At 42.4% G+C, this 25,703-nt stretch overlaps 1 protein-coding gene across 8 annotated transcripts in view; it reads right to left on the bottom strand.

The window, feature by feature from the left end:
- Positions 1 to 25,703, bottom strand: part of cacna1ba (calcium channel, voltage-dependent, N type, alpha 1B subunit, a) — a 161,479-nt gene that overhangs the window by 5,794 nt on the left and 129,982 nt on the right. For 6 of the 8 annotated variants that reach the window (XM_056376769.1, XM_056376765.1, XM_056376768.1 and 3 more), the window contains 15 exons: positions 23,752 to 23,868; positions 23,460 to 23,525; positions 23,260 to 23,351; positions 22,030 to 22,180; positions 20,625 to 20,752; positions 19,322 to 19,418; positions 16,419 to 16,524; positions 14,831 to 14,938; positions 12,735 to 12,844; positions 11,964 to 12,145; positions 8,107 to 8,242; positions 7,174 to 7,293; positions 4,344 to 4,382; positions 3,253 to 3,484; positions 925 to 1,133 (listed from right to left, as the gene is read on the bottom strand). In XM_056376769.1, the coding sequence (XP_056232744.1) occupies positions 925 to 1,133; positions 3,253 to 3,484; positions 4,344 to 4,382; positions 7,174 to 7,293; positions 8,107 to 8,242; positions 11,964 to 12,145; positions 12,735 to 12,844; positions 14,831 to 14,938; positions 16,419 to 16,524; positions 19,322 to 19,418; positions 20,625 to 20,752; positions 22,030 to 22,180; positions 23,260 to 23,351; positions 23,460 to 23,525; positions 23,752 to 23,868 (1,893 nt within the window). Of the gene's footprint in view, positions 1 to 924; positions 1,134 to 3,252; positions 3,485 to 4,343; positions 4,383 to 7,173; positions 7,294 to 8,106; positions 8,243 to 11,963; positions 12,146 to 12,734; positions 12,845 to 14,830; positions 14,939 to 16,418; positions 16,525 to 19,321; positions 19,419 to 20,316; positions 20,414 to 20,624; positions 20,753 to 22,029; positions 22,181 to 23,259; positions 23,352 to 23,459; positions 23,526 to 23,751; positions 23,869 to 25,703 lie in introns of all 8 variants that reach the window. The other 2 variants (XM_056376770.1, XM_056376764.1) reach the window with 1 other exon arrangement.

The following is a 25,703-nucleotide window of genomic DNA, read 5'->3' as shown; positions in this document are numbered from 1 at the left end:
CTTCACTTCCCCTGTTTATTCTCACTGTTTCCTAAACTGCCTCTCTGACACTAGACAGACGGTCTATAGGTTGTTTAATATGCAGATATATAACTGCTCAGTGTGGCGAAGCTCTCTACAGTTTAGTTTTCAGCTGAAATGAATTTCCTCCTTTTCCTTCACGTCTTCATGAATCTGTGTATTTTACGAACTTAGAAATAAACAACAAATGGAACCAGTTATAGGAACCCACAGTTGTATTATTAATTTCTAATTGCTGTGCAGTGTGAAGTTTTTCCATGCTGAAGATGTAAAACAATAGTTTGCTGAGACCTATTTTGTGCTGTGGATGGATATATATTAAATGCTATAGTGAGTATTTGGGGCAGTGTGCGTTCACACTGATGCAGGAAGATGTCACACAACAGTGTAGCTCACTGATGTGTGTGTGAGAAATACTGATGACATTTACATTTACTGTTATTCATTATTCAATTCTATTCTGTACAGAAGAATCAGTAAATTGCAGGTTTAGGTTGGTTGTTATTTTTATGCAAAATGAAGTGAAGTTTGTTACATGAGCCATTTAGACAAAACAGTGATTCAGTATTTCAGACTTGTGTCAGCAGCTGGTGGTTATTAGTTTGTGAGGAGGTGGATGGGTCTGATCTTCAGGTTCATCAGATCTTTTTAATTAGCCATCAACACTGCCATGAAACTACAGGCCTTCGCCTCAACTGATGTTTGAATGTCTAAATGAATATTTGTCTCATTATCATTATGAGCAGCAGTGACGGACTTGTGAGGTTCCGTGTGTTTGGTCTAAATGAAGTTTGACTTTCTGGGGGACGACAGGAATGGAAAGACATTGAACTCTTTAGAGCTCCCTCTTCACCTGGTCTAAGCCCTCATCTGGCCCTACTCCACACCTCTGTGCCCTCCCACCTGCTTGTTGCTGGTTTCCTGCCCCTCGCTGGGTGAGGCGGCACAGCTCGCGGTGGCAGATTTGGTGTGGCAGTGTTCCCGGCTGCAGAAGCGGTCGCAGGAGTAGTAGCGCTGCTTGTCCGCTGAGGAGTGGTGGTGTTTCCTCTCTCGGGAACGTCCGCGGTCGTGGGCTCGCTCTCTGGGGGCAGCTGGGTCAGACACTCGCTCTCCTGGTGCGTCCGAGGGGGAGGGAAATATTGCAGGGTGAAAGTGGCATGTTTCTGTATTCAAGATAATGTTAGAGTTCTGCCTTTTTCACTCTTTGGATGTCTTCCCTTTGGTTCACTGGGGCTGAACCTTGACTGCCAGTCCACTTGTCAAAACCTTGGTTTTTGTAAGTAAGAAAAGGGAATCTATAGCACAGGTGTTAACATAATAACATTAACAATGCCTGTGTTCTGTTAAAGTCACAGTGTGACTGTAGGTAAGTTTCCATTTACCTGCTCAATGCACAATTTGAAATTAGACTATTCGACAAAGCAATAACATTTTTTTCACATTCGAGTCGTGGCTCCGGCCGTATCAGAAGCAGATGGTGGAAAATTATGTCGTGAGGAGAAATCCCATCTTCATTCACATAACATCAGTGTGTGGATACATTCGCTATTGTGCTGTACAACATATCGCTTCTATAACTGCGACTGAGTGAGCATGAGCAAAACCAGGACTCTGAAACTGAAGCAGCTACATGGAATTCAGCCGTAATTCATACTTTTTCCTATTGTCATGTAAAACAGCTGCTGTGACAAAGTGAAGAAACATGTATTAACATTTATGATTTTATAACATTAATGTGGACAACTTCATGTTTTAATGTCTCTATGTGAAATGCAACCATGTGCTCTGTGAGAAGGAAAGCCCTGAATAAACATGTGCATAATTTAGTCATCATTTTTCCATAACGCTAATGCTGTGTTTGAAGACTGGCTGCGTCACAGCCGAGCCACCAGACTGTCCTGTTTCCAAGGCTCTTTCAAATGTGGCTGAAAAATGCGTCCTTCTTTTCCTGGGCTTTTCCAACAGGTAAATCCTCTGTGTCCAACCTATCCACTGATGAAAATAATATGGCAGCAAACAGCACTGACAGAGAGACTGAGGAATACACTGTTAAATGTAAGTATTGGGTTTCAGCTATGTTCGACAGCTAACGGTACAACTGTTAAAAAACAAAGGGCCTTAAAACCTCAAGTTCTTGTAAAAAAAAAAAGTTATGTGTTGTCAGGTTGCTAGGTGACGGGAGTAGCACTTTGCGACGCAACGGCAAAAGAGGGCACAGCTGGTGACAGAAAGCAAAAATCCACAGACTCCATAGACCAGACGTCAGGGTCTATGGGGCCACACCTTCATAGATGGCGTCCGTGGAAGGATGCGGCCCCTGAATTGAGACACAGCTTTTGAGCGCAAAGCAATGCTAGCACAGAAAGCACAGTTGAGGCTGATGTGAATGTTGTTAGTGTTGCATTATTATAATTCATGCTGAAGAGGAACATGAATGACTAAAGCTGGTGTTCAGATATTTGTCAGGAAACCATAGATCTCAAGATATTTTACTAAAAGCATTAAAAAGTGAACCTCCCTCCTCCTCGGCTTCTGCAGCACCTTTAATGGCAACACATCAAACATTTCCGTCTGGACTAAAGTGGTGGAACAACTGTCTAACTGTCATTTAGCCATCATTAGCATAACTATAAAGTGCATGTAGTGAGCCTCACTGCTTTGTGTTAGAGTTTTAGCATTTCATGTTTATTTATAGTCGAGTTCAGATGTTCATCTGCCCTAAATACAACAGAATTCTTTGTAAATACTAAATACCTAAAATCTAAATAACCGGTAAAACCTAAACTTTTTGTAAATATTCATTGTATTGTATATATTATATCATTTTCTATTATTCATCTTTCTAAGTACTTCTTGCTGGCATTTTGCAGTTTTTTCTTTCTTGTACTGTCACTTTGCTGCTGTGCACTGCAAATTTCCCCAGTGTGGGACTAATAAAGGAATATCTTATCTTGACAGAATACCAGCTATCAGGATCTGATCGTACTATTCAGACATCACACAGTCTCGACACTGTGGCACCTCCGTGAGCTCCTGTTGTTTTGCCCTGTACACCAGCTGCCTATTCAAAATTTGACTTCACTTACAAAGCAGACTGTCCACTGACATTAATTCTGTTTCATTTGTTTCCTTTTTTTGTAAGGTCTTAAGCAGACTGGACTGGACATGATGAGACAACAAATGGGACTTTTGTGTTCTCTAAACTGTGTATGTGTGTAGGTGCAAACTGACCAGCAGAGCCTGGAGTTGGTCCACCTAGAGGTGTATCCAAAGACCTCTGCCTCTTCTCTCTGTCTTTATCTCTGTCTTTACGGTGGTGGCAGTGGTGGTGGTGGTGGTGATGGTGGTGGGGTCGCTCCCGGCTGGGTTTCTCCAGGGTGGAGTCCCTCAGGTTGACCTCCTGGGGTCGCTGTGGAGCCACAGTGGAGGCTGAGCGCTTCATGGTGCTGGCATCAGGGACAGACTGAGGGAAGATGGAGAGAGAGGGCCACTCAGAACCATGTCTGACACAAGTATTTGTGGGTTTCACATAGCTCCATTTTCATCCAATGACTTCACCTAATCTGTACAAGTGCCTGTGAAATTCTCTATGTATTTACTCACTTCTTATTTACACTGAGACACTTCAGTGAGCAGGTTCTAACTGTTTTCATTGCAGATGGTATGTTTACACCAAACGGCAACCTACAGGGTTGAAAAATGAAACAGCAGTACAGTGCCAGTGTCTGACTCCGCCCCTAACTCCCAGCTAATCTAAACATGGTCAAAGAGGAGGGGCGTGTGTGGAGCTGAGACTTTGGTCCATGCTGGTTTGTTTCAAGCATACAATCACACACCTGTCAATCAAAGAGGCCACACCCTCAATTCTCCATTACTTTAAGCCTCAATAAAATGTAACCAGGTGACTTATATAAACAGGTGTCATGAAGGAGGAAATTAGCTCTAGAGACCAAAACAGTTTTTGTACCAGGCTGTAAACATGTTTATTTCTGCTGTAAAGTTGGACAGTTTAACATGAGAGTCTATGGGGACTGACTCACTGTTGGAGCCAGACTCTAGTGGCCATTAGAGGAACTGTAGTTTTTGGTTCAGAGCTGGTTTGTTGGCTTCATTTTTTTCAGCCTTGGAGGTTTATGCTTGGTTGTATGGTAATATTAACTCATGTGAGTCCATGTGATCACATTACATTGACTGTGTATTTGGACTTGATCTTACAGAACTGGTTCTGTGGATTTAGTTCACCCTGCTGGACCAGATAAATACGCCCAGTGTCAACCCACAAACAAGTGTGTCCTGTCAGTTGTGTGACATCATGTACGTACAGCGAGATGGATCCCTGGAGAGTGGCGTGAGTGGCCCCGCTGTTTTGCAGGAGAGAGAACGGCAGAAAAAGAGATAAGGAAGATTAAGCAAGATGGTGATAAAAGTGATCAAATCTTTGACTGAAAGCCATGTGGAGTACAGCTCTAATGTCATTAAAGCCTTTTTATTTGTAGACAAATGACACAATTCTGTTGAAAATTGATGGTCTGTAGATATTTAGGACAGAGGTGGTATGATAGTTTTTTGATACCACCACTCGTGGGTGTCAAAGTCCTCCACAAAGTGGCTTTAAGTCTAATCAGCATTTCATCATTTCTAAACACTTTCTCCAGAACGGCTCCCGAGTAAAACACCAGTACTTGCAAACACTCAACTCAACACCTCATGTACTGTTGTGTGATGTTTGTTCAGCTGTAACAGAAAAATGACACACCGCAGGATGCAACAGAAACATTTCTCTGAGTTACTGCCCAGGACTCACTCCTGCTTCTTTCCGCACATCCTGGATGCTGTGACTCAGATCTCTAAAAGCACATCAGTATCCATTCCTTCAGTTCTTGCCTCCCAGGCTTGTTATTTGGAGAGGGGCCGACAACAGCTTGCCTATATACCTGGCATTCCTATGAAGAGTTCTTGAGATACGGCGTTCACAAGGCCAAAAACATGTTTTGTGAGGTCACCATGACCTTGACTTTTGACCTTTTTGCACCAAAATCTAATCAGTTCATCCTTGAGTCCAAGTGAACGTTTGTACCAAGTTCTGTCAAGGAGTTACTGAGATATCATGTCCACGAGAGTGGGACGGACATTTGGACGGACGGACGGACAACAAAACAAAAAACAAAAACAATATCAAGCTCTGACTGTCTCCAGCTCTGTCTCTGGCTCTGACTGTCTCTGGCTCTGTCTCTGGTTCTGATTGTCTCTGGCTCTGTCTCCGGCTCTGATTGTCTCTGGCTCTGACTGTCTCTGGCTCTGACTGTCTCTGGCTCTGATTGTCTCTGGCTCTGTCTCTGGCTCTGTCTCTGGCTCTGACTGTCTCTGGCTCTGTCTCCAGCTCTGACTGTCTCTGGCTCTGACTGTCTCTGGCTCTGTCTCCAGCTCTGACTGTCTCTGGCTCTGACTGTCTCTGGCTCTGACTGTCTCTGGCTCTGTCTCCGGCTCTGATTGTCTCTGGCTCTGACTGTCTCTGGCTCTGACTGTCTCTGGCTCTGTCTCCAGCTCTGACTGTCTCAGGCTCTGTCTCCAGCTCTGACTGTCTCGGGCTCTGTCTCTGGCTCTGACTGTCTCCAGTTCTGATTGTCTCTGGCTCTGACTGTCTCCGCTTCTGTCTCCAGCTCTGACTGTCTCAGGCTCTGTCTCCGGCTCTGACTCTCTCCAGCTCTGACTCTCTCCAGCTCTGACTCTCTCCAGCTCTGACTCTCTCCAGCTCTTACTGTCAACAGCAGGCAGTTTCCAAAAGGCCAGCATTAATTGAATTGGCTAAAGGAGCTCTTGCCCTCTCTTCAAAAACATGAGAAACATAAGACAACAAGTCAACAAGGCCCCCTCCCTCCTTGGTTCCTTACCTTCCTCTCATTCTGACATTCTCTCACTTCTACAGTAACCCAGTTACCAGCTTCCTCTGCCATGAATCTCGGGCCCAAATCCATTTGGAGCAACGACCATCTTTTCAGTTGGCAGCAGGAGAAAAATAATCCTGGACAAATAGCTGGCGGCTCGCCAGGATCTAATCAGATTACTGTAGACTTCTCCTCTGCAGTGAAAGTAGGATCAACAACAGCTCTTCCAAATGGGCTGTGAAAGGAATGCACTTTAAATGCCTCAGTCGATCAATATCAACATCACTCAGGAAATGAGGGTTTCTCAGCATTAACCAGATTAAGAGTCCGAGCTCCTCCATGCTTTTTCAGTAGAAATGTTCCATGTGATGGTTCACTACACTGCTGTTTGGGTTGTTTTCAGTAATGTAGACACAGCATCTTCTCAACAACTCTTCCTTCTCTGAGAATACTGAGCTGTGTTTCACAGGGTTAGGGTTAGTCTCTACAAGCTTTGCAAATGTGGGCAGTTTATCTCAGTCCTAATGATAGATCCTCTCCTGTTCTTTCAGACTGGGTTTGAAGTGTCCGTGAGCATCGTCTTCAGGTCTCTCCACGGGTGCTCTGCGGGTCAACAGTCAGAGACATGTCCTGAAGCCACTGTTGTCTTGGCTGTGTGCTTCAGGTCACTGCTGTGCAGATATGTGAACTGTGAACCAAGTGTCAGGTCACGTTCACTCTGGAGCAGGTTTTCTTCAAGGGCCTCTCTGTGTTTGGCCGCATTCATCCTTCCCTCAATCCTGACCAGCGTCCCTGTCCCTGCTGCTGAGAATCCCCCCTCCATAGCATGGTGCTAGCACCACTATGTCTATTTGAAGCATCTGGATTTTTCTGGATTTAACTTCTTTTCTCTAAGCTATTCAGACACAGTTTGTTGCTTAACCCTAACCCTTTCATGGATGTATTATAAGACCAGGATGCTAGATCTAAAATGGCACCAATTCAGTCATCGCTGAAAAAGTTTCTGTCCACAATGTGTGCCACATCAAAGGGTCTGAATACCTTTTACTATTACTTTTACTAAAAGAATTTGTTTTTTTATTTATCGGTTTTATTAGCAGAATGACACCGAACATTACACTCTGCTGTGTTTTCTCTGCTAAACTCCCAATGGACCACAAAAACATTAAAAACCTAAAACTTAAAAGATCTTTAGGTCTAGTTGTTGACTGAAAACTGAGTCAAAATCAGGTGTGAAAATGAACACAGGTGAGTGGGGTGCAGCTACCTGCAGCTCAGCACTGAGTCGAGGCATAGAAACAGCTCTGCCCTGGTTCTCCAGACCTGTGCCAGAGACTGGGATTATACTGCTGCCACTGGTCTTCATCTTCTGCATCTCCACCGACTCCTGGAAACACGCACAGACTAATTGTTATTTTTCTTCTTTATTTCTCCTTAAAGTTTTGCCATTGCAACAAAGCCAACGTTAGCATTAATAGCTAGGGATGAGTACTGAAAACCTGGTATTAAACGAAAATGTTTTAAGACCGGAGTATCGATAAGCTCCAACATTATCGGTTCTGTTCTCTGTACTTGAGACATTAAGAAAAGAGACCCTGCTCTTAGTGACCATGGCTTAGAGAACTAATCATTCAAAAGTGTGGTTAAATCTTTTGTACATAATGACGGAAACATCCAGTGAAAGTCTGTCACATACAGGTGGAGAAATGTACAATGTACAGTTTTCACCCGTCTGTGACCTTCTCGTCACTTTCTGGTACCAAGTCACTGCAATGTTCAGTCTTTTCCTGAAGAAGTAGCTGTTCAGAGGACGTATTATAACCTTTTGTCAAATAAACATATAAACACAATGATGGCTGAAGTTCTTGGTAAGTAAACAGCTGCTAATGCTAACATTAGCTGTGTAGCAATAGCAAAACCCTACAAATAGCTCCTTAAGCAACATTATTCTTCAGTAGATGGTGAACTACTTGAACCCTGTGACGACACTGAGAGCTGCATGAAGTGCTGTTGGTGGACAGTCAGGCTGGACTTCATATAATGACCGACAAAGTAAACATGACATGTTTCTACATTACATTCAGTCTAATGTACATTTCCACTGTATGAATTGCATCAATACAACAAAGTCATGTGACACTGAGCAGGAGCAGATCAGAATACCTGTACAGTCACATAGACACCATTTGTTGGACAGTACCTGAATGACGGCAGTGTCTGGTGTGTCTTCTGATGGGCCCCTTGACATGGTTCTTTTAGTCTTAGCCCGGGGCCCTTCCCGGGGTTTCTCCATTACCCAGGAAGATGATGACTTGATGTTGTCATCATGATCTGGCCTGTGTGTTACAGCAGTCACAGCTCATCACAAGAATAATACTACAGTGTAAGTATTACAGATAACAGACTGACAACTGGAACTTCAGTTGATAAAATCTGACCATTCCTAATGATTTAGTACTGACCTGTGTTCCATAGTCCACAGTTGTACAAGCTGTAAAGCTACTGTACAATAATTGATATACACTGTTCTGCAAGTATTAATTTCAAAATGATTTTGTGAATTAAACAGTAACTAGAATCACCTCCGTGTGGTCGTATCCCTCCGCCACTCTGACTAGTTTCAGATTACATCCCTGTTTATCCAGAGTCATATCAACTATGAACCATTTGTGTGAAATTGTCATAATTGCTGTGTGAAGTCTTGAGTTATGATTAAAAACGTCACACTGACCTTGACCTTTGACCACTGCAATCACATCAGTTCAACCTTGAGTCCAAGTAAATGTGCCAAATTTTAAGAAGTTCTGTCAAGCTGTTACTAAGATATCGTGTCCACGAGAAAGAGATGGACGGACAGACAACCCTAAAAAAAAAAAAAATGTCTCGGACCTCGCCGGCGCAGAGGGATAAAAATCGAGGTGATGAAAATGGAAAGTGAAATGAAAAATGGAGTGAAAGATTATCAAGTGATTTGACGAATTTAAAGCTGATTTGATGAAAACAAAGCCAAGTTTCATCATATTTCCTGCCTCACATTCATCGTTCATCATTCACAAAATTTACATCATCTCCATTTTTGTTAATTTGTTAATTTAGTTCATTTTTGTTACTTCCATCCTTCATACACAGAAGTCTGAATTGAAGAAGCTTGTCAGATGAGGTGAAATGCCTTTGACTGATCACCTCTCTGTACCCATTATACACCCAGCTAATTTATTGATCTGAATAAATACTGTAGACTGCCAGTGAGCTAAATACATACATAGCAGACAAGCTTGGAATCAAACCCCCTACAGATGGTCTCCATCTGAGATCAGGATCTACTTTGCTACCTATGAGGCAGACTTATGTTTCTCTGTTCAAGCTGTCCCAGCCCTGAGGCCTCCAACATTCACATTGATTTATAGTCCACAGTAGAATTTCCCCTTCTGATTGTTATTACAGCAACACAACACTAAAGTTGCGTTGATGAGTCATGAATTATCAGACAGTGTGGATTATCCTCCTCAAGTAATCATGAGTCTTTGACTTTGTATGGTGGCCCCTGAGGACAAAGTACATACAAAAGAGAAAGCACAAATATTTAAGGGCAAGTTAACATAGGAGCCTAATTTTGAAGAAGTTCCATCAAGGCGTTACTTGGGGTTACTTGTGTCAATGAGATTGAGATTGGTGTACAGCCCGACGGACAACCCAAAAACAATATGCCCTTGGCTCTGACTGTCGCCGGCATGGAGGAATAGAAACACGAGAAATACCAAAACACAAGGAGTGAAAATACAAACATGAAGCTAGACACGCTCAAATACAAAGACGCAGATACAGAAACAAGTGTAATTCAGCAGTGATGGGCTCGATTTGGACAAGTAGCTACATTATACAGAGCTGATATTCCACGCTGTCAAAAAATCACATGCTGCCATTCTTTTGACTGTCTTTGGAGATGCTGGATTAGCTTGTCTGCTGCTATCCTAGCTAGCTAGTAAGCTTATGGGTAGGCAACATTACCCTAAGATTTGAAGAGTTGTGAGTGTGTGTGTGTGTGTGTGTGTGTGTGTGTATGGTGTGTGTGTGTCTGTGTGTGTGTGTGTGTGTGAAATGAATGCGTTACCCTTCATGTTTGTACTTTCTCTCTTGTATGTGCTTTATCTTCAGGGGCCACCGTAACTTTGTGCTGGAGAGCAGCGATCATGGCGAGGAGGGTTTTGGTAAATCACTGAAAATAAAGCTGCTTGACATTTACCTTTATTCATTACACACTGCCATCGCTGAAAGCGTGTTGGACGAAGCACAAGCACATCAAGCAGTGTAGTCACAGCTGTATTTCAATGTCGTAGCCCTGACATGCAACACCTGTGAAGAGGTGCACACCAGCTGCCCACTGTGGAGCTCAGTAGTCTAATCACAGCTCAGTAGAGAAGCATAAATCTGCCTCTAGTCCCCAATCATAGTTTTGATAATATCCAACCCTGGTCTTGATGTGGTGAACATGACCTGTAAACTGTAAACCTCCACTCATGGTGCATCAGGTCTACCTTGTCTTTATTGTCAGTTTTGACAGTAAATGTGAACTTAGATTTTAGTTTTGATTGTGTTTGTTGGATTCATGCGGTAAATGACATCGTAGTGTTTGGTCTTGATGTGATAAACCTGACCTCAGTCTTAGTCTCAGGACCAGACTTAATGTAAGCTTTTTTCAGGTGCAGATGTGATGCATTCTACCCCAAACATCTGGACTGTATTTATCAGACAGGCGCAGCAGGCTGGAGTCTCTCTCACCTCTGTGTGTGAGCATATAAGTGAGGATCACATAAATGATAGGAGGAGACATTTTGTATTCCACTGCAGTCACTGAGGTCGTTCAATTGGCCACAGTCAGTTTTGCAGGGTTAGTTCTCTGCCTCTGAAGAGTCATAGTCATAAACAGTGCAAGAGCCACAAGTGAGGTTGTAGCAGCGGAAAGCAACATGCGTTAAATATAGAACTATAACGACTTTATACACAACAGAGCTTTTCTTTCTTTTAAGATATTGAAATGAACGTTTTGCCTCAGTATTAACATCAACACCATCTCCACCTCCTCCTGCCCCCAGCTGCTCTCTATCTCTCTCTATCACCGTCTTTTCTTGTCGGAGGTTGGTGATCTCATAGAAATCCCACCATGTTCTCTTCACTCACAGTCTGGTGTTAGGAGCTGTGTGTCCTGTCTCAGTAAATCTGTCTCTCAGTATACATAGACTGGGACCCAGAAGTAAAGATCCTCTATGACAGAAGATGACACATTACAGGCAGAGTCAATGGTAAGACATGGTGTACACTTCCTGTCTCCTAAGGGGGCGTGGTCGCTTGTTCATGTCAAAACATAACAACGATACAACACTAGATACAGTATGAATTTAAACCTGATTTTGCTGCTTGTTTTACTCTGTTATCTTTTATCTGATCAACCCAGAACAAGATCGTATCAGTCTAATACTCTGTCCCCTCCAAAAACAGTTCAATAATAATAACAACAGTAATAGTATTATGAAGCAAAGAAACATGTTTTATTTCAGATTAAATTTTTAATTCATTGTTATACGTATAGATCCTTCTAAACGTCTGGAGACAGAGACACCTCTGGATTAAAGTTAATTTTCTCCTGATTTGTCTAAAAATGTCATTTTAATGTCAGAATGTTCTGAAGATCTGTGGCTTATGAAAAATTGATCTAATATTTATTTCAGTGATTATGAGGAGAAAAAAATGTGTGATCAGGTTCACTTTTCCTATTGGAGTCAACAGACTCAGACCTGCTGCCGGTCTCCTAAGGGGGGGGGGGGGCATCAACTCCTTTCTCGACTGTCTCTGCCCAAAGTAAATCTAGCACCTCAGTCTTTATTTCTCATTATTCATTTTTAGCCTGGATGTTTCTACACCTAATCCTGCTGTAACCTTCATTGAAAGTGTTCTATATGAAGCCACACTTGGTTTTTACTGTGGATGTAAAAGACCCCAGTGTAGTTTTTAGTCTTGATGTGGAACATGAAGTTTGAGTTCCTGAAGCGTTGAACTTACAGCGTGCCTCCGTTGTTGAGCGAGTTGGAGCTAGGTCTGGTCTGTGGCTGGAACTTGGCATGGGGTTTGTGCTGAGGCTGAAGCATGCTGGGAGGCTCCACACTGTTTACCATCATAGGCATGTCTTTCCCCTGCACGTGAGTCACAGGCGGCAATGGCTTAAACAGAGCCCCGACCTTGGGCTGTGGAGGAGAGATGGATGGCAACATGCTGAAGACATTCAGAGGCAGCAGGCAGAATATTGTTGGACCCAGATGTGACAGCAGCGGCTCTGTGCCGCCCAGATGTGGACACTGGGGCCAAAATATTCATTTCTGGCAGTCATGCTTGTGTGTGGTACATCTGTGTGCATCTGTGTGAGTGTGTGTGTATGCGGAAACAAACATACACCTTTACATGTGCAAGGTTGCAAATAACCACCAACCAGCAGCCAAACGCAGATTCATCTTTGGCTGTGGCTTGTGACTGTGCCTTTAATACAAACTGTGTCATTAGGAAACCAATCAGTGCTTTTACTTTTACATTCAACTGGGGAGCCAGTTGATCAACTTTGTAATCCACCATTGGATTGCTGGTGGATACAAAAGCATCTTTGCATGTGTGTATTCATGCAGTCAATACAGTGTGTATCAATGTGTGCAAACACAATGTAAGTGGGAACATGCATAAAGGTTTGCACTACTGCATCCAGTGTTTGTGTGCTTTAATGTGTGTGTGTGTGTGTGTGTGTGTGTGTGTGTGTGTGTGTGTGTGTGTGTGTGGATGTTGTACCTGGGTTCCAGATGAGTTCTGCTGCTGCTGCAGCCTCTGTGCTCGAATCTGCTTGTAGTAGTCGAAGATCATGAGGGCTGCATAAACCTTCCCTACTGTCAGTTCATTGGCTGAGGAGGTGAGGAGAGAAGAAGTGATGTGAGGAAGGCAGAGAGGAGGGAGAGAAGAGGAGATTCTGCTGACTCATTCATCCCTCCGCCATTCATCTCTGCTGGCTGCTCGTCTCTCTAATGGTTTAGTTTTAGAAAACAAACTTTTTAATGTGAGTGATTTGATTAATTCACAGCAGGGAATAAAAAAGGAACAAAACAAAACAAAACAAGCATCATGACAGGACTGACAGTGTAGTTAGGTGGTGCCAACAAAAGGTGGCAGCAAAAACGAAGCTCACAACTGCCTGAATTTTTTTCTTTTGCATGCACTCAGGTGGATGGACACATTGACATATATCATGAAGTCTAAAGATGACCGGGTCTTCTCTGTTTGGGCCCCCCCTCTTTGGAGCAACCTCACAGAGGAGATTAGACTGGCGAGCTACTCGGCCTCTTTTAATTTCCACTTAAAGACAGATTTTTATAGGTGAGCTTCCTCAGGACTCAGGGTCTGAATCTACTTCTGTCTAAATCTATTATCATATTAAGTCATCCTCATGTTTCTTATCCATTAATTTAATAATTTTAGACTGTTATATGTCATTTTTACTGAACCTCACTAGTCTGTGGTTCCCTGATGGTGGAATGAGCTACTGAGTGCTATCAGAGCAGGGCGTCCCTCTCTATCTTCAAGAATTTCTTGAGGACTCATCTCTTCCGAGAGCACCTCCTTTCCTAAAACCCTAACCTGTCTACCTAGCACTTATTATGCACTTTTGGTGCACTTCCTTATACAATCTCCTTGCACCTATTAAATAGATGTAGGACTTAATACTTACACCAAGGTTTCCTACTGCACTGAAGCTTACTGAAGTTCTTCACTTGGAAGTTGCGACTTCCAAAAGACTAAAATGGACATCTAATGACCACTAGAGTCTCGCTCCAACAGTGAGTCAGTCCCCACAGACTCCATGTTACAATGTCCAACTTTACAGCAGAAATAAACATGTTTACAGCCTGGTACAAAAACAGTTTTGGTCTCTAGAGCTAATTTCCTCCTTCATGACACCTGTGGCTTCAAGTTATGGAGGATTAAGGGCATGGCCACTTTGAGTGACAGGTGGGTGACTGTAGTCTCAGCTCCAAATGTGCCCCTCCTCTTTGTCCCCCCATTAGCTGGGGGTTCAGTGGTGTCAGGTACTGGCAAGATGGCAACGGTGGAGCAGCTCACTCTGAACAGCTCTTCTTTATTTACAGTCTATGATCTCCTCCTCCCCTGTTTGTTTGTGTGCGTGTGTGTGTGTGTGTGTGTGGGTGTGTGTTTGTGCGTGCGTGTGCACACCTGGCGGCAATCTACTCATCTCCTCCTGCTCAAGTGCTCCAGCTCACCCTTCACTCCGCACCAGATTGTCTGGCCTGCTTCAGTGGTAGAAACTCTCTATGCCTCCAAGTATTTACTTTTCCCTTGTGCTCCTTGCTGACCTGGTTTCCCCTGTGCCTCAGTGATCTCTTGATCCAGACCAGAACTCCAGACCACACCTCAGACCTCAGTCTTCAGCCAGACATCATCTCACCTCCTCAGCCTGCCTCCACCCTCGCCCTTCACCACTCCTCACCAACCCCATTCAACTATTTACCTAATAAATACCCTGCCAACACTCCCACTGAGTCCTGTGTCTGCATCTGGGTCCAAAGATCACTCGAACCATCACATTCAGCTTTCTATTGTATCGACATCTCTCCTTTGAAAACTGCATATGCAAACGTTTTTTCACAATCCATCAATGGGTCTGACAGATGGTGAAGAGGTGCAAATCAAAAGCACCTTGTTTAACATAAAAGCAGCCAAATACCTGATACATACTGTCACCATAGTAACGACCCTGAGACACCCAGGGTAATTAATGACATACGTTATAAAGAACTTGTCTTTAGTAGGTTGAGCTGTTCAGGTGACTGTGTAACAGCTGGTGTTCAAAATGCGGACGATGGTGACATGCTTACGTTTATGCGGTGTCACCAGCAGGTCCATGGTCTTCTGTGAGAGGTTGGGCCACACTGTGGACAACTCCTTCTTTAACTCAGCATCAGACAATCGCTGAGCTACCATACCTAGAAATCCACAGAGAAAAATAAACAGATTTTTTTACCTTCTTTATTAAAAGACATACTGTAGATCACCTGCTGGTCACAGCACAACACACAGGACAGAGTTTAAAAGAATGGGAGAGAAACATCTTCCAAATAGTTCAATCTAGATTTATGACACAAAGCAAGAAAGTGTTGTGAAGGAGTCGAGGCACAAAGAGAAATCCTGAATAAAAAACACTGATAGAGCCCAACACAGCACAAAGGCAAACACACTGTCACTGTGTGGGACTGGCTGCTGCAGTGAGGTGATGAATGTAGACATATGTCATCTGTCATTTGCTTTTAACTCATCAGTTATTTGGAAACATTTTAAGTGCTTTGCAAAAATTGGCATTATTTGATAAAGTAGTTAAATTAGTGACCCACTATATAGTCAACCTGCATCATATGCACATCATACTTATCTAGTTTAGTTCAGAGGTAGGGCATTAGACCACATACAATTTCTCACCATTGAGCAGACCAGTCACCAGGTGCAAGACATGGACTGAATTATTGGGTCTCACAAATAATATTATAAAAAGAATGGTCTAAACCAGAGGTCTGTACTAAGAAACAGGTTCAGCATACCCAGGATAACTTTCAGTTATCTGGTTTAACTGTAACACTGTCTGGTTCAGTTATCTCTGGGTTTACCTGTCCAGGTACAAACACGTTCATGTGAAAGAGGCGGCGTTGCTAATTATAAAAAACATCGTCACAACCATGAATAATGTGTTAATATGATATGAGAAGGAACACTGATACCTGCAGGTAAATTCAGTTATAGTGACATCATAAAGTTATATTCAACAAGGTGAAATGTAAACAACATGATCACATGACAAAAAAGAATGGGAATAGATTGTAATTATTAAGGTCAGACTGAAGATATATTGTAAATAAGTGCATTAATTATCAGTAAGTTTCTTACTGAGTATTCTCTTTCATCTGATGATGAACAAACTGTTATGAACATGTGAAGCAGATTAAACAGTTAAAGCTAATGTCAGACTTTCTGCTGCTTGATGAGTCAGTCTGCCTGAAATGTTCATTTATAATCATGGACATATTAAACAGTTTGTGGATCATTGTTGGTTTAAAGAAGATTAATGGATCTGTGTTGACTTGGCTCTGAGCTTCATTTCTGACGTTCAACTTTAGGTGTCACTGTAAGCAGATATATAGTTTTTCCTTGTGATTCATCAGCCTATGTAAAAGCTCAACTAGGGACAAGAGTTGAGAGAAAATTTGCAAAAGCAATAAACTCTTTGTATTGGAACTATGTTAAAAGGCATCGTACCTATTAAATAAATAAATAAACTAAAAAACTAAGCTAAAATTAAAGTATAGCCTTTGATTCAATTCAACTCAATTCAATTCTTGAGAGTGAGTCATGAGTCCATTCTACTGTTTTTTTTATTATCTTCTATTGTAATGGTGCGTGTTGTGTTTCTCTGACCCGAGGCCAGTTTGATCTCCAGGGCGGTGCGAATCAGGGCCATCAGGGTGGACGTGAAGTGGACGGTGTTGTCGTCAGCGATGGGCATGTTCATTTTGACCAGACGCTGAGGAGAGGAGACGGGTGGTGACAGATACACGTTAGATCAGGAAGTGATAACAAACCAATCAGAACATAAAATTCACACAGAGAAATCAATCTGTGTGCTGCTGTGATCAAACAGCCGGCATGAATTCATTCTAACTTTGGTTTCATGTTTTACATTTGGCCACGTTGATAAAATGTTACTGTGACTCAGGTCAGCACACAAAAAGCTTTCTCTACAGGTACGTACAGAGGAGACAAACTAGACATTCACATTCACTGCTATTGGCTACAGTATGCACTATGCTGCAAGTCAAAGTGCACTGGTGCAAGACTGACATTGACCGAAAAGAAGGTGAGAGAAGGCATGTAAACGCATAACCATGGAGGTGCCTCGGCAGTCGCAGGAGCTCGACTCTGTGGTTGTCAACTTGGAGTTGAGGAGGTTGTGTATACTCTACATGTGTAGTGGCAGCTAGCAATACAAAGTGTCCATTCCACCAAGCTTGGGCAGCCTTAGCAGGAAGATTTGGTTCACATAGGACTAATGGCACCACTAGATGCTACAGATATAGAATGATGTGTTGCTGAAAGAGTTGAGCTCCCCTGAACACAAAAAGCATTCATATACATGTGCTCTCAGTGGCAGTGCAGAGAGTAAGAAAGACCAGAGTCAGAATGAGACGTGGATGGAGAGCTCAGGGACAAGCAAGTACACACACACACACACACACACACAGACACACACACACACACACACACACAGAGACACACACACACACACACACACACACACACACACACACACACACACAACCTTCTTGTCTTACTATATTCATGGGTACCCACCATTGATATAATGCATTTCCCAGCCCCCTGACCCTAACCTTACCCATCAGAACTGAAAGCCTAACCCTAACCCTGACCACACAGCTCACCCTGACCCTGGCCTCATTCTACCAAGCCTTATGCTGAGAACACACTGCCTATGTTGCATGTGTGTGGCGGCTGTGTCGCTGAACTGCTGCAGCTGGCACGCGTGTGTTTGTGTGTTCACATTGACTGCACGTCCACGTGATCCAGAACCTGTGTGTCCACCTTAACCTGTTAACATGGGACAATCTGCGACCGCCACACATACGCAACACAGCCACTGTGCCCAAACCCTAAAATAGCCATTTAAACTTATGGGGTTCCCACAAAGCTGTCAGACCCAAACATACGTACACACACAACCACAGGCTGCACAACCGATTAGAGACAGTGACATCAGCAGCTGGAAAATTAAAAGACCAGCAGCTGTCTAAAAATAATGACATCGTATATGCTGCGTAGTAAATCTTAACCAGGCCTCATTTGTTTACATTTTTACATGTTAATTGATACATTGTTTTCACATTGACTTCATACAACCTCAACCTGGTATCAACATGCAATCCACATCTGGATTTGTTATCTGATAATGATGTCTGATCAGGGGCCTTTGAATTTACAACTGGGGCCAGATGCATAAAACTCTGTAGATTCATGACTAAAACTATGTGCACACACAAATCCAGAAATATACATACACATTCTTTACATGAGAATTATAAAGCCGTGCGTACACATGGTTTTGCTTTATAAATCTCACTCATTGAGAAATTGTGCAAGAAATGGTGTACGCATGGTTTTTGTGTGTCCACATCATTTATGCATCTGGCCCCTGGTGTTGTATGAAGATGTGGATTATTAGGAAGTCAGAGCTCATGACAGAAAAGGAAGCCAGAGGAAGCCTGGAAAACATTTCTGGCACATGCGCCCAGTGAGCTTTAATTTTAATGAAACTGGTTAATACATTATACATGCATGGAAGACATCTATATATAGCCTTGCTAACTAGGCTTATTGGTGCGAGTACGGAAGCTTGCTAGCCCAACTGTTAGATCTGACCACAGCACAACATGATACGTTCTCAAACTGTGCTCAGTTTTCCTGATTCAGACAGAATATTCAGATACCAATCACATATCAATATCAGGTAGAAATTGAATCTATGTCTTGTTTATCTTAATCAATATCAGTAAAAAACAAATCAATAAAATAACAATCACAGTGACATATTTTTGTTAATGCTGTGCAGCAGTAAACATTCTAACACAGAAAAACACAGACACACACACAGACGCACACAGACACACACAAACACACACACTCATACACACACACACACACACACACACACACACACACACACACACACAAATATTTCCAACAGTGGACAGACTGAGATGACTGCGAGACAGAATGAGAGGGAAAAGGGAAGCAAAGACAGAACCACAAAGTGAAAAGCAATGCATACAAAAAATGCCCTCCACAGAAAAGCAACAGAAGCTACACACACCCACCTGCTCACACACACACACATACACACAGACACACACACACACACACACACACACACGCACTCCACACTGCTCCACAAAATAAAACCCCAACCAGGGTGAACCATTCAAAGGAAATAGTGACATAGGAGCAAGTTTCCTCCATAAACATAATATATCTTAATTAACATGTTAATAATTAACAAGTCTGTTTAGTTAAGCTCTGTCATTATCATTAGTGATGGGTAGTAGCCCACACAAGAAGCTATGCTCAAAGAAACAGTAAAGACAGTAAAGATGAGGGAGGGGCTTACACCAAAAATATCAGAGCGCTAGCAAAAACAAAGTGAAGAAACGGGGGAACATTGCAGAGCACAGACACTGGCTTGAGTTCACGCCAGTGGAAGAAAAGGTTGTCGAGCACAGGGAAGAAGGTAGAGGAGGAACAGGGTCTACCTTGTAGGAGACTCTTGGCGGACATTTCTTTCCCAAACCTAAGGGTGGGGACATGTGGAGCAGCATCTGATACATATCGAGGTACTTGATACGGCCACTTCACAGGGAAGGAAATCAAAAAGAAACAAAACCCAAACAGAGAAGGATGGGGAGTTTGAGAAGGAGGAGAGGAACGAAGGGAAAAAACCAAAAAACAAGAGGGAAACAATAATGGAAAGGAAAAACAGAAATCTGTTGTTAATAGATTTCCTAAAGTGAAATGTAGAGTGGATGACATCCTCGGCCACTGTAGCGGGGCGCTGGGATGCATCGCTGTGGAGTTTAGGATCCCTGAGAGGAAACATGGGATGGTAAAGAGTGAGTCTGGTGGGGGAGGGGAGGAGGGGAGAGAAGAGAGGAGGATGGGCTGACCCAAGACACAGGATGCTGATGGGAGGGAAGAGAAATGACAGCATTGTAACGGGGATGTCTGCCTCTGCATGCTTGCAAACATCCCACTGGTACTTCAACCAGGGTTCACAGAGACAAAGGTTTCAATGCCTCATAGCCTGACTTTCCTCCAGCAAACATCGTCATTAAAAGATCAAATCATATTCTTCATAAGGAGTTTAATCTGCTTCAGCTGTTTTAAAGATCTGAATGTAGTCATCACAGAGGGTGCTTTTTATTTCAAAGTCTTGAAGACTTTTCAAGACTTTTCCTTTCAAGAATTTTCAAGAACTTTTGAATCTGATAGAAATGGGAAGTAAAATGTGTCGGCCATCTTAAAATTACAGACAAGAGAAAGTAGGCATGGCAAGCGGCATGTTGAGACAGTGCCGTGGCTTTGAAAGCTTTGTTTCCACTCCGGCATCATCAACCAAAGCCAGTCAGTTTGGAGGGGCAGGTGCTAGACTAAAGGCGATTTCATTGGTGCACAGCCATTCAGTTAAAAGTTTCTTGGTATAGAGGTACACAAAGCACCCTAGTGACGGAAATGTCTGGTATTTGCAAACCTTGTATGCTACCCTATTAGGGCAGTTCTTCCCTAAGCCAAGGGGGGGTGAGATAACGCGTAACAAATTGTACATATCCTTATAGGAAATCCGTCCACTGTGGAAAAGAACAAGCACATAAATAAACAAACGTTCAGGACAGCTTCAAATAAAACAATGATCATCAGTGGGCTCACTGCATACAACAAGGTACAGGCATGAGGCCTGTGTATGAGGCCAGGGAAGAGAGCAGTAAGGTTAGGGCGTCTAGTCTTTCCACTTTACTTTGTATGATATTCTCTGGGGCTCAGGGGGAGGTTTGAACATACCACGCAGCCGGGTCGTACTCGGCCCAGACCCGGATGAACTCATCAAGGTGATGGGGTCCCAGGATGGAGGAGTCTCTGGTTAGGTACTCAAAGTTATCCATGATGACAGCCACAAATAGGTTCAGCATCTGGAACACAGACATTAGGTTGAGTTCTGTGTTCTGGCCTGGTTGCACCGCCATTTTGAAATTTTGGAGGGAAACAAATTCATCGCAGTGGCACTGGCATGATGAGCTGAAATCCTCACACACCTTCAGTGTTAAGTTCAACTTTGGTGAACTTTGACGTGCTAAGTTGTACAGTTGACCAATCACATGTTGACAGTGCTGACCACTGAGGGAACAGAGATCCTGAATGTCCACAGCTAAGGAACCATCCACTTTTATTTAACCCTGCTCTGATGGAGCGCCATAGTTTGAAAGAAAAGTTCATGTTAATGTTACAAATAAACTAGCAGTGAAGCTTTAGTATGCCAGCTAACTCTCCAAGCCGGCTAAGTGAGCTAACTAGCTTGAAGAGCTATATTCGAGCATTTATGTTGTGTTATTTATGTTTATGTTATGTTCCTGGCTGGCTAGCTTACTAGTGGTTAGCTGGCTAGCTACAGTAGATCATTATAGTCACTATGGTCCTGTTCAGACCTCGCATTAACATCCGTCTCAGGTGATCCAATCACAAGTGGACAGCTCTAAGTCCAGGTGGGAACGTACACGAGACACATTGAGGCATTTGAGATCCGATCTCTCAGACCACATTCAGAGGTGGTCTGGACCACATGTGGCCACATTCTTTTAGCAGTGTGAACACAAATGTGTCCTGGACCACATTGAAGGACCGCCTCCTCCACTGACGTCCTCTGTCAGAGTCCCAACACAGTCAACCCCAAAATCCCTTTTACTGTTTCAGATGGATAAAACCTGATTTCATTGTTAGAGCTGTGAGCAGAGCATTGATTAACTCATGCCCCACCCTCTCTCTCTCTCTCTCTCTCTCTCTCCTCTCTCTCTCTCTCTCTCTCTCTGTTCGCCTCTTTGGCTAAAAACAAAGATGCATACATGTTTATTTGCATATAAAACGGGGAAGTGAGATCCAATCACAAGACACATGTTGGGTCACATTTTAAATCCAGGTGTGAACAGACATACTTAGAGCTGACCACCTGTGATCATTGATCATTGTGTATGTTTTGCAACTCACTGTGGCAAAGCTCACCTGTCCAGGAAGTGAGGTGTGTAAAAAAGCATTTTATTTCAAATGCATGTTTGCAAAACATGAACTTAATAAGAAGAGCCACTGTGGTTCATGGAATATAAAAACTACAACTTTTATATTTATTTACAATCCTGGTTACCTGACAGAATAAATCACAGGTTAGCAGTTAGAGTGGAGGTGTGTCAGTACTGACCAGGAAGGAGCAGAGGAAGATAAAGGACACAAAGTAGAAGTAGGCAAAATCGCTGCCACACTCTTTCCCATGGGTCCCTGAGCGCTCATCACAGGCTCGGTGGCTCAAACATGACAACATGATCTCGTGCCAGGCCTCACCTGTTGCACTCCTGACACACAGAGACAGAGAAACACAGAGGAAACATAAAGGACTGGCAGCAGTTCAGGGCTGTCCCATCTGGGAGTCCAAGGGATAACCTTGTTTCTGGAAAACAGTCTGTATTTATTATTCAAGTGATCTAATATGCTCATGAGTCCATTGGGATAATTTACTCATTATCAAATTAATATAAATTGGAACCCTTGAATTTGCTAAGGAATCAGTGGGACGAAGATTTAGAGATAGTTTTCCTGATGAAGTTTGGAAGAAAGCTTTAGAAAGGATACATTCTTCTTCCGCTCACAACATAGAATCATCCAGTTTAAGGTCTTGAATCGTCTTCGCTGGTCTGAAGCCAAGATGCTAAATTCATGCCGCGTCAACCCTGTGTTTGAATGATGCAGGGAAACACCAGCCACCCTTTCACATATGTTTTGGTTCTGTCCAAAACTAAAAATAGTTTCTGGCAGTGGATATTTAAAAGCTTCTCAGGTGTTTTGGAGGTACCAACACAACCTTTTGCTGTTACTGCAGTGTTTGGAGCACCTCCACAAGATGCACATCTTAGTCAGCGGGCAAAAAATATGATAGCTTCAGCTGCTCTTTTAGCTAGATGACTCATACTGCTTAAATGCAAGGATACATTTCCTCTAGCTTTTGGTCTACAGATTAAATAATAATAATAATAATAACAACCTTTATTTGTAAATGGTTATATAATATAAAGACCTTATGCACCATTTGACATTGGAGAAAATTCACTATACTTCAAGAGGGTGTGCTCAGAAATTCCATGCTTTTTACTTGTAGGGAAAATGGATGCAACAGATACTGCAGTTCTGTAAAACTGACCCCATGTTATAAATTGTTATTTGTTTTTTATTATTACTCTCTGTTGGAGCAGATCAAAGGGGGAGAGGACACATTGTCTTTGTCCACCTGTATCAGTGATTATTACATTCTGTATGACTTACCAATAAAAACTCTTTGATTAATAATGTGCTCATGAGATATGTATATATATACTGTATACACACACACACACATATATTATATATACACACACATAAATAATAAGGTTTCTTGTACCTGAACAGCAGCATGAGAGCCTGGAGGAATGTGCGGAAGTTGTTGTGGTGATTGATAGCTGTGTCCTCATTCAGCTCGATGTTGCCAAACACCTACCGCACAGACCACAGACACAGTGAGGGGAATGGATTTTTTTTTCACATTTAGGCCACAACATTTTAATATTGAACCCCTGTGTTGAACATCATGGCATCACGCACCTGCATCCCAATGATGGCATAAATGAAGAACAGCATCGCAATCAGCAGGCAAACATAAGGCAGGGCCTAAAGGGAACAAGAGGAAACCAAAACACACTTAATTATTAATATGTACTCTGAATTATTCCAGGCAGGATGTTTGAGTTTGTGTGTGCAGGGAGATACTGTATGTGGCTGTGTGAGTTTGTGAAAGTAAGCTCCTCTGTGTGCACATGGATGTGGATGCTAATATACTGTACATGCAGTGTGTGTGCGTGCACATCAGTGAGCGTGTGATAACGTGTGTGAGCACCTTGAAGGACTGGACGAAGGTCCACAGCAGGATGCGGATGGTGTAGCCCTGCCTCAGCAGCTTGATGAGGCGAGCTGCTCTGAACAGCCTTAAGAAGCTCAGGTTCAGCAGCCTGTCCTGTGAGACACAGATGGGACATCACACACCCTTATCACTCACTGATGACCACACCCTCGTTAGACTTTAATTGCTTAAAGTCACTTTAGCTGGTTACAAATGATCCTTTAACAAGCTCTGAACAAAAACATACAAGGCCCAGCAATAAACACACTGAAGACGCATTAAAGATTTAATCACCCAACCCAAGCTTAACGTGGTGACATCAATAACAAAAAAAAATCTAAATGTTGACGTTTTAGTCTTTTATTTATGCTCAAATTTCATTTATTTATCGATGTTATTAATAAGTTATTGAATTAATTTCAAGTTTGTTTCAGTATTTGTAAATTCAGTGGTATATTTATACACCAGGACTGCGAGGCGTAAAGGAGGCATTACCAATGCTGAGTCTTTGTTCTAGATCAGGGCTGATCAACCACATACTCTGAGAGGTTAAAGGTCAACATGTTTCCTGCAGCTGATAAAAATCTGGATCATATCTCATGTGTGTGAATGTGATAAAGTACACTGCTGTTATCCCAAACTGATGCACATGTATCGGCAGCTAAAATGTCGGGGTGCATACGCAGTTTTTTTTCTCACAACATATGCACATTGAATGACTTTCTGTCTGCAAATCTGTTCTGAATGCAATTTCAATATAAGCGATGGGGAACAAAATCCTCATTCCCCATTCTACGTAAAAATGTACTCTAATATAAACTACAGCTGAAGCTCATATAACGTTCCAGCAATGTGAATTTGACAAATTAAGTTGGGCTTATCCAGAGTTCTGTGTGCTGTTACGCTCCCTCCACTGTAGGAAATATTGTCTAATTCTATATTAAAAAATGTGAAACTGTCCTTTAATCTGAAACAGTGTACACAGTGCATGATTATCACCCACTGGAACTGCGGTACACAGAAAGTAAATCTGCTGCTCCTCTAACCATACACAAACGTGCAAAAGGGACTGTAAATACACAGTTCATGAATTGTGAAAGATGTGGTGATTGAATTCATTTTGTGTCAAACCAATTAAAACTGATCTACAGTTTGACTGTAATGCATGACGGGGTAAAAGGGCCACATTGAGGGAAAAAAAATCGGAAATTTCGAGAATAAAGACACAATGTTACAAGAAAAAGTCACAATATAATGAGAATCAAGTGGTCATTTTAGGTTCCGTGTTGTTTTAGAGGGGAAACATCAGAAGCTTTAAAATGAGGAACATGCAGCATCCTGTGAAGTTATACTGCAGCAGAGGTTTCACTAACAAGGAGATACTTCGTCTTTTGGCTCACCATCATCATCATCATCATCATCATCATCATCATCATCATCATCAGCACATTGAAAAGATTGTGAAGAAACTGAGTCTATTCTATTGTTAGACAGACAAACAGACTGTCCTTTCACTCGTTTGATTGGTTGATTGTAATATTCCTAAAAAAAAAAAAATTTTCTCAAAACTTTACATTTTTAATTATTGTAATATTATGACTTTATTCTTATCATTTCAGATTTCTTTTTCTTCCTCAATGCGGCCCTAATACTCTGTCGTGGTCATGTGATGACATTCAGTTCAGACTTGTTCCATGTTGTATGTGTTACAGAAATGTTACAGGACAGATTGTCATTGTGACTTCAGACATGAGACCAACATGTAGCATCAGATTTACTGTATGTAACAAGATGAAACGGACTAAAGTCAGGACACCAGTCAGATCATTTAATGCCTCTCTCATAAGCTCCACAGCTTTGTAGAAGTGCAATACTAAATAGCAAGAGTAACATTTTATAAGCTAAGAGCAGAGAACGGCAACAGAATGTCACTCACCGTAGTCTAGTGA

The sequence above is a fragment of the Seriola aureovittata genome, chromosome 5 (assembly GCF_021018895.1).
Source record: "Seriola aureovittata isolate HTS-2021-v1 ecotype China chromosome 5, ASM2101889v1, whole genome shotgun sequence".
Taxonomy (NCBI): Eukaryota; Metazoa; Chordata; class Actinopteri; order Carangiformes; family Carangidae; genus Seriola; species Seriola aureovittata.
Note: the sequence above shows the minus strand (reverse complement) of the source record. Positions and strands in the feature narration are given on the sequence as shown.